Source organism: Centruroides vittatus, unplaced genomic scaffold (assembly GCF_030686945.1).
Source record: "Centruroides vittatus isolate TY-2023 unplaced genomic scaffold, ASM3068694v2 contig_506, whole genome shotgun sequence".
NCBI classification, from domain to species: Eukaryota; Metazoa; Arthropoda; class Arachnida; order Scorpiones; family Buthidae; genus Centruroides; species Centruroides vittatus.
The window spans coordinates 151,036-160,127 of record NW_027122293.1 but is presented as its reverse complement, the minus strand read 5'-3'; the positions used below and the strand labels follow the sequence as shown (position 1 = coordinate 160,127).

Below are 9,092 nucleotides of genomic sequence, written 5' to 3'. Positions count from 1 at the left end.
GATATAATTGGACCAAAGAAGAACAGGCTAAATATGAATGGTCTAAGAAAAATGAGGATGATAATGTATCTTGCCTGAAACAAAGTAGAATCAAAGGAAAAATTGAAGTGGCAGAAAACCTACTTAAAGCTGGCGTATCTGTCGACTTAATAGCTGAATCCATTGGTCTTTCGATTGATGAGATTGAATAACTAAAGTCAAATTAACCCACTGCCGAGGAATTTTGTGCACACGAGTTAGTAAACAATTTATGCCTCACTAATTAGCTCGTTTGTAAGTTTGCAGATATGCTTTGAGGTATAGAAACACGATAAAGCATTTTAAAGAGTTTTTATAGCATTATTTGTGATCAGGTATTTACTTTATATTTAGAAAACAGCTATAATACTCCTTAGAATTTGAATGAAAGTTGATACAAGCAAATCTACATGGTTTGAGTGTGTGTGATTCAATATACCACAATAGAATAAAATATATGTTTTTCTTTAGTAATAGATATGGTACACTAAGTATTTCAGTAGGGGGTAAATAATGAATTACACTTTAACACCACAGCTTAAGCACATAGCTTTAGTTAAGATAGCTACCACATTGTGGAATCAAGATGACATTAGGGCTTTAATGGCAAAGTTCTATTTTCCATTACTTGATAGTGAAATAAGAGAAAAATGGCAAGAGATAGAAGACAAAGTAATAGAAAGAGTATCACAGCTTTCACAACCAGAACCTTTAAAAAAGGAAATATTGGGTTTTATTAAGCCAATAGGCTTACAAATATTAAAATGGATAGAATATCATCGAAATTTTTTGACTGGAAGCTATGTTAAAAAAAACTTAAGTAGGCTTTTCTGGACACGGCAAGGGACAGTAGATAAAAAGAAGACAGCAGAAGCGTTAATTAAGAATGAGAGTATAGATATTACCAGCTGCTACAGATTGGCATGTATTTACTGCTTAGAGGGTGATGTAAGAGAATTATGGGATTCAATGCCTGAAAGAAAGAAAACAGCTTTTTATAATGACGGACATCCAAGTTTTTCTCAAGAACATGTGCTGGTAATGTTCTGGACTTATGATATAAAAGGAGAAGTAGCTAGATTAAATGATCTGATTAAAAAAATCAAAGGAAACGAAATGTCTCCTTACCAGTTTGCATTTGAATATGCAGCAATCGGTGGTAATAAAGCGGCAACTGAGTATTTTTTGCAAAAATTAACCCCTAGAGAAAGAGAAGAGTCCTTGGTAAGGTATGCAGGATATGTAGCGCACAGACGTAATTCTGCCCGTAAAAGATCCGACTTTCCTAAAGAATTCTATGCTGATGTTTTATGTTTTTTACTCTCACAGATGGACGAAGAGCAGCAAACAGAAGTATTTGAAAGCTACCCTTATAAAGTGTTAAAATGTTTTTTGGATTGGCCATGGCAAAGTCTCTTTATGGAAATAGCAAGTCGTATGTGGGATTTTCTTCCTGAAGATGATTATGATTGTTTATTGAGGGCAATCATTTATAAGGTAATAGATGGCTATAAGGATTGTAATTACCAAAATCTTTTTGGAGAATTTTGGCAGCAAAGTCCTAATGCTCATAAAAGATATGTTATAGATGAATGTGATAGTGGGTCTCTATTATCAAAACTATTTAAGATTAAAGATAAAAAAAATCTCTCATTAGTTTTGAAATATGCTGCAACTCTTGTGGAAAAACAAGAAAATGATTTTTTACTGTGAAGGTAAGGATATCTGTGAAAGTTTAATTTATAGCAATAAATGGGATTCACGAAATTCTTTGTTCAAGAGTGTGTATCATCCAAAGACATAATGGTTAAGTTCAAAGAAGAGTTCAAGGAGCATATAATACTCTGTCGCTCAGAAGGAAAACTAGAGAAAGAAAAAGATATGTGGAATAAGTTTTTTCAATTACTAGACGGTCTTGCTCAAGAAAATAATAAAAAGAGAAGTATGGAGGAAGGTGAAAGTAGTCCAGCTAAGAGGCTTTGTAGTATAGAATTTAAAGAAGTAGCACATAATATGAAAAAATAAGTGAAAAAATGCTAAAAGCAACAGCTAAAACAAAATGCATTGCTGAATTAATAGAACTATTACTTACTAACCCCATTAACCCAAGTAACAATAAAGGTAATCCAGTTCTTGCAGTGGATAAAGAAAAGCCCATTGGGTTTCCTGAAAAGTTTAGTTTATTTCTTCATGAAATTCCAAATATTGGTTCAACATATGTGCCAGAATTTTTTATTTATAGCATATTAGGCTCGGTTTTGACTTTGTCTGAAAGTGGACTAGTAGAAAAACTTGGTGTTAATAAGGTATACGTTAAGCATACTAAGGAAGATGTTGAATATGTGCAAGGCAGTAAGAAAGTAAAAGGTGAAGTTAATGTTGTAAAACTATGTTTTTCTCTTGAAAAAGATGGAAGAAAACGAGTAGCCCTTAGAGTTTTTACAAATGATCAGATTACAAGTGATTTAGGAAATAGATATTGTTATAACGAAGATGAACTTGAAGAAATAGCAAAAAAACTAGGTATTTCCGACATAGATAACACACATATAGATGAATATTCTTTTCATATGAGTACTGAAGGAGACCCAGGCAATAAATCATTTAGATTACATAAATGGAAGACAGATGGAGTAAAAGAAAAATTTAAGGCAGCAGCATCTCAATCTCAGATTAACAATGACTTTGAAGAGGTTAGTATGACTCAGTCTGCAAACCTTGAAGATTTATTTAAAAAGCTTTCTGGTAATATAGAGAATGTAATAAGTGGTACAGGGAAAATTTTTGACAGGTTTGGTAAAGTATATCAAGATAATCAAAAAAAGCTTTCACTGTTTAACTCAGAAGCAGGGTATCGTGGATTCCACTATGGTGGTTTAGCATTAAATTTTAAATATTGCTATGGTCTTAACTGTTATGTTGAGCGTACTGCAAGCAACAGACGTGCAGATCTAATATTTATGTCATGCACAAAAGATGCAAATGGTAAGATGAATCCTAAACCTATTCCAGTAGTTGTTAAGTTTAAAGGAGAAGATCATGCTGTTGATGAAGCCACAGCATAGATCAAGAACAAAGGTTATTTGTATAATCTAAGTGTTAGAACTAAAGCAGAAGAGACGGTTATAGTGGGAATAGCTAAAGATAGTGGTTTAAAGGTGGAAAAAGATGATATTTTCCAATCACAAGGGTTTATACATCAATTATTAGAAGAAATTGATGAGAATGATATAAGTGAAATGCAGGAGTCCTTAAAGAATTTGTATCATTCAATTCAGAGCCATAATCAACATTATTTAAGCAAGCTAGTATTAAGGCAGATTTTAACTACTGAGTAATTAGATAAGCGCATTTTCCATTATAAAGATGGCAGAATTGGAGAAGAGGTTACTACATTTGCATTAAATCAAGAAAACTCACCAGTAATATTAAATATAATTGAACATACAGGTAGAGAGCATGAATTTGATCAACATGGCTGAACTAGAGTTAGTAAAAAGCAAGATAATGTTTTTGGTAGCAACAGAGTTCCTCTAACTTATGATAATAGAAATGTGATAAAAATTGACATAACAATAAACTCAGAAGCAGAAGACGGGTTCGAGTTGGAAGGGAATAAAAAGCAGTCTTATTTTCAGAGTATAGATTTATCTTTAGAACTAGAAATTCTATCTATGAGTAAAGATAAGTGTAAGAGTAAGGATAAATATGCAGGTGAGTTTCAAAAAATAGGAACTATTGATGTTGGTAACTTAATTGAAAAGTTGCAGAATGCTGATATCAATGACAATACTAAGGTAACAGAATCTTTATCTCCTCTAGCAAAAGCTTTATTTCCTGTAAAGAGATTGATTGAAAAAGAACGGGATTTCCAGGCAATAGTGCAGGGTTTATTTATAAATGGAAAAACTAAAGATGATAAGGGGATTGGAGTATATACAGAATCTAATCTATCTCCACAAGGAAGAGTAGACTTGGCATTATCTTTTACACATGTACAAAAAGGTAAATTTCTGGAGGATGAACCAATAATTATAGAACTAAAATGGGCTGCTACCAAAATTATTGCAAAAAACAAACTAGAAGAGGCAAAAGGACAGTTGAGAGAAAAATATGACATTCTTAGGTCTTTCACTTGTAAAAGAACAGCTAAACATTTAGCTATAGTCTTTAATATGGCGGTTGTGAATGAGGAAGATGCGATCTTGACAAGTATGCAGTCTGTTGATGTTTACCATACTACGAGTAGTAGCTCTCCTGAAAAGGGTTCTAATAGAAAAAGACCAAGGCATCTACTTGCTGGATGCCCTAAGAAGAGAACAAGAAGCACTAATGATTGTTTATTTTCATGGGATGATATGGACAGGTTTAATAATGCAAAAAATGCAGATAGAAGAGATGTGAATAAGATTGAGATTGATTATACAAGGTTCCTTTCTTATATCCTGGATAATAACAACATAAGAAAAAGTGCTCAGTTAGTGCAGTTTGCTGAAGAGATTTTTGAGGAAATTCCCCTACTCTTAAATGATGAGCAGGACTTGTTAGGTTTACCATTTTCAGACGGTAAACCTAACTTTATATCCAGTATTAGAAAACAATCCCCTGGTGTTGCAGTGTTATTTGAAGTTATTGTAGTAGGAGGCTCTTTCGATCTATTCAAGAATCATCTTGATGATAAATCAAGAAAGGATAATTACCTTAATGCTAGAGACAATGATAGCGAGACACTTCTGCACTTAGCTGCTCAGCATGGTAGATTAAGAATAGTAACTTATCTTGTAGAAGAAGGTGCTAATATTAATGCTAAAGATGGAAATGACATGACAAGAATGACATGACATGAAAAGAATGATAACACTGCATTACACTATGCTGCTGAAGAAGGTAAATTCACTCTAGTTGGACTACTATTAAATAATAGTGCTGATATCAATGCGAAAAATAAAAGTGATAAGTAACCTTCTTTAGCAGCAAGCATCACTGGTGTACTAAGTGTAGTTAAACTTCTTGTAAATAAAGGTGCTGATATTATATTAGTGTCAAAGATGGAAATTGCAAGACACCATTTGAAGCAGCACTTGAATATGATAAAACAAAGGTAGTCGAGTTCCTTGCGACTGCAAAGGAAAAGCAAAATAACACAGCATTACACTATGCTGCTGAAGAGGGTAATTTAGATTTAGTTAGATTTCTCATAAAAAATGGTGCTGATATTAGTGCCAAAAACGATGTTGTGGAGTATTTAGAAAAAGTCAAGGAAGAAAGAGAGAAACCAGTACGACATAAGCGTCGTCATCACCATGCTTGTCATCATAATTGTTCACCACGTGAGTCTCTTGCCATCAATGAGAATACAGTACCTGCCAAAGGAGTTACAAGTAGTGCTGCAAAACCAGAGTCTTTTATCCAACCAAACAAAGCTCCTATAAAAGATTCTGTGAACAGATTTGGTTCAAAAGCTACTTTATCTGTGGAATCAAGAAAAACAATATCCAGCTCACCAAACATATCGCAAGTTAATGTGCAAGTGGATGTAAATGATACAATACACCCATGTTACTTGATGTGCTCGTTAGAAAAGTTACAGGTCAAAAGTACATTTCTAGCAGTACAAGAAGTATCACTGAACAAGAAGCACTAAGTTATGTGCTCAGTATTACAGATGGACTTGAGAAAGTAGTAGAGCAAACTGCATCAAATAGTGACGTATCAATGCACCGGTTGAATATTGATTTTACAGAAATACAGAAAAAGATTACTAAAAAGTATAGGTGGTAAATTTAATGAGATTCCAGAGATTTTAAACTCATATGTAGAGAGAGCTTGTCCTGGCAAGTTAAGTCCAAAGAAATTTGATAAGTTTATGACTGTATTTAACAACAGGATAAATATAACGTTGGATGAATCAATACTACAAATACTGCATAGTGAGCACAATAAATCAAAAGTTAAGAGCATGGAAGAGCAACAAAGAAACCTAGGGGATAAAATGCAGCCTAGAAGTTATTTAAATGACAGTTCTGTTCAAAGTCTTTTAACTCAAGCTGTTGTTTCCAAATATCAGCTTCGTTGAGAGAGAGGATCAGTGGCGGGCCATCTTTGGAAGCGGTGGAAGCGCCGCTTCCCTTGTATTTTCTAAAATATAAATTTTCATATTTTAACATAGTTTGAATTAATTAAAATAAATATTTTATTATAATTGCATTATGTATCTTATTACAAATTTCTATACTACATGTGAAATAAATGATAAGATTGCTATTGTATATTCGAATATCAGTGGCGGAATGGAAGCTCTGTATTGTTGAAACAGGGCCAACTTCCAAGCAGCCAGATTATAGGCATTGGCGCATGCGCTTTACAGAGCACCAACCTCACATGGTTTAGCTAGTGGAAGCTACACACATATAATTCTATCCCGGACCGGTTCTGGGCTGTTAGCCGCCCTCGCTCGATTACGTGAATCATAAGTACTATACATTTATAACTTAACCCACCGACAGGAATTTACTGGTATGTTTTTATGATAGTTCTGTATAGTTGACAAAAGTTTTAAAAAAAAATCCATTAAAATATTTGATATTTTTATTCTGATCTCCCATCTTATATTACTTACGGATTTCAATGTTAAACCAGTGTATATTTCGTATGTCCCATCTATAAGGGTATGTAGAAAAAAACGTGTACAATTCTTGTACAATGTTAAAAAAATTAACTGTTACTTTGGCAGCATTATTTACTACCAAATTTAATGAATGCGACGCACAAGGTACAAAAAAACTCCAGAATTTATTTTCCCTAAATTTACAATTTATGTATCTATTGTCATAAAAACTTGTCTTTCCATTTTTTCCCAAGTCTACAAATATTCAAGTACAAAGTAACTAGTTTCAACTTATTTCTACTTAAGAAGTAGTTAAATAATTAAGAGATCAGGGAATTTGGGACATAAATAAAACCCTGCCGAAAAAGCCGGAATTTTACTTAAAAGCTTAACCGAACCAATCTCTAGCCGAGTACAGTGGGGACTGATTTCTTCCTAATATTAGATAATAAAGACAGAAATTTTTCCAGTTCAATGAGAGTGACTAAAAAGTTGTAAATTTTCGTGGACACTGGTCCTAAAACGAATTAGTTAGAAAACAAATGACGGACAATCTGCTTAGTATTAAGTTTAACATATTTAGATTTTTACAGCTATGGTGAGAAACGTTTAAAATTTACAACAACCCTGTCGCGTTCTTTGGGGTACACTAGTTATGCGACGAGAGGCATTTGACATTGACCGGTACCGGCACGCGCACACTGCACCCTACCTGGACCGTCTCTGATTCCATCCATTAGCCACTAGTATCGAGCTATTTGACTAAGTAGATTGTTTTAAAATTTAAAAAGTAAAGAATATTTTATGTTAATTTTATGTACGTTTCTTTACAAAGCTACATTTAATTATAATTTTCTTTAAAAGTATATTAATACAATTGAACAATATATTGTACCAGATATGTATATCCACCGCACATTTTATTTCACCGAGTAAGTTTTTTATAACTTATTTTTAATTTTAGCCCTTATATCTTGGCTAGCAATTCAAAATGTAATTGTGATATTAAAAATACATTTAGAGAAGTCTACAGTTTTTACTGGCTTATTGAACAAATGAATACGAATGGACCCTAGACCAGGGATGGGCAACCTTTTTCTATGTAAGGGCCACATTTTAAAACTTTTGAACTGATGCGGGCCGCATACAAGAGAAAGAGGAAAAAAAAAATGTTGGTAAACCAGAATTATTTATTCATATATAATTGTAAATTAGCATAGGTATACTTAATTTAGCTTCTGAAACTGATGTAAACGTAATATATTGGAAATATTTGGTTAAATATTCATCACTGCTAGTTTTAAATTAGTTTCGATGTGTCTGTTAGTCGGTTTCTTGTTTTAATTTTTACTAAATTCATTGCAGGTAAAACTATTCACATAAATAAGTTGTAAAAATAACGTTTGAATTTTTGCTGCATACTTCCTTAAGCTGGGAAATTGATATATTTATTCACATTTTATGCGTCGCGGGCCGCAAAATATATGAATGCAGCCCGAGAGCCGCAGGTTGCCTATCCCCGCCCTAGACCAGGGATGGTGAACCTTTTTGAGTCCGCGTGCCATATTATAAGCATACTTAGCTTTAAAGATGTTAATACGTACCAATGTCTTAGACTTCGAATAATGATATTTAAAGAAATTAAACGAATACGCTTTAATTCGAATAAATGTAAAAAATCTGATTGAAAAAAAGATGATCAGGTGATAAGCAGAAAGGATGATTGAAAAAGACAGAAATCATATGATACATCACGTGCCAGATGATTTCTCTTGCATGCTACTTTGGGCACGCGTGCCATAGGTTTGCCATCCCTGCCCTAGACCATCACTGACATGCAATTAACTGATTGCCTCTGGAAGTCAGCTTCTTACAGAAACACAGCTTCCCTGTCATCAAATGTCATGGCACGCCACTGGAGAGGATCAAAATTTTCATTGTTTGATGAATTTGAAAAGATTCACACTGAAACTGAATACACAGATGACATAGCTAATGTTTTAGGTGAATTTATCATTTGGTTTCCTGGAAAAAATCACCTAGGAATAGCTTGTCCTGAGGATATGTATAATCATGCAGTGTTAAAGAACGACGCTGTAAGCACTCGAGCACCTTTTTCTTGTTTGAATGTGTGTGATTATTGATGCTATATAAGTATATAAATGTCAAAGTGTACTGTACACTTATACAATGGGGCAGGTATGTTCATAGTTATTGGCAGTCAGAAAGGTGGTACTGGTAAACTAAATGAAATTTACATAGGTATTAGATGAATAACTTTGCAAATCACGAATTTATTATATTAATAACTAATAAATGTTATAATTGTAATTATTGCTTAACACTAAAACCTGCATGACAAAAAAATGTATCATTGAATTAATAAAAGTATTAAACTACACTACGATATTAAATAACAAATCAGCTTTAAAATGCATAAGATAATAAGGAACTTTACTACATAAAA

General features: G+C 33.2%; 1 protein-coding gene across 1 annotated transcript; it reads left to right on the top strand.

Annotated features, from left to right (window-relative positions):
- The first annotated feature begins 476 nt into the window (after positions 1–476).
- Positions 477–2,090, top strand: LOC136978338 (uncharacterized). Its single transcript, XM_067274045.1, has one exon. It carries the CDS (start codon positions 532–534, stop codon positions 1,729–1,731), a length of 1,200 nt encoding a protein of 399 aa, XP_067130146.1. The 5' UTR covers positions 477–531; the 3' UTR covers positions 1,732–2,090.
- Positions 2,091–9,092: the final 7,002 nt, after the last annotated feature.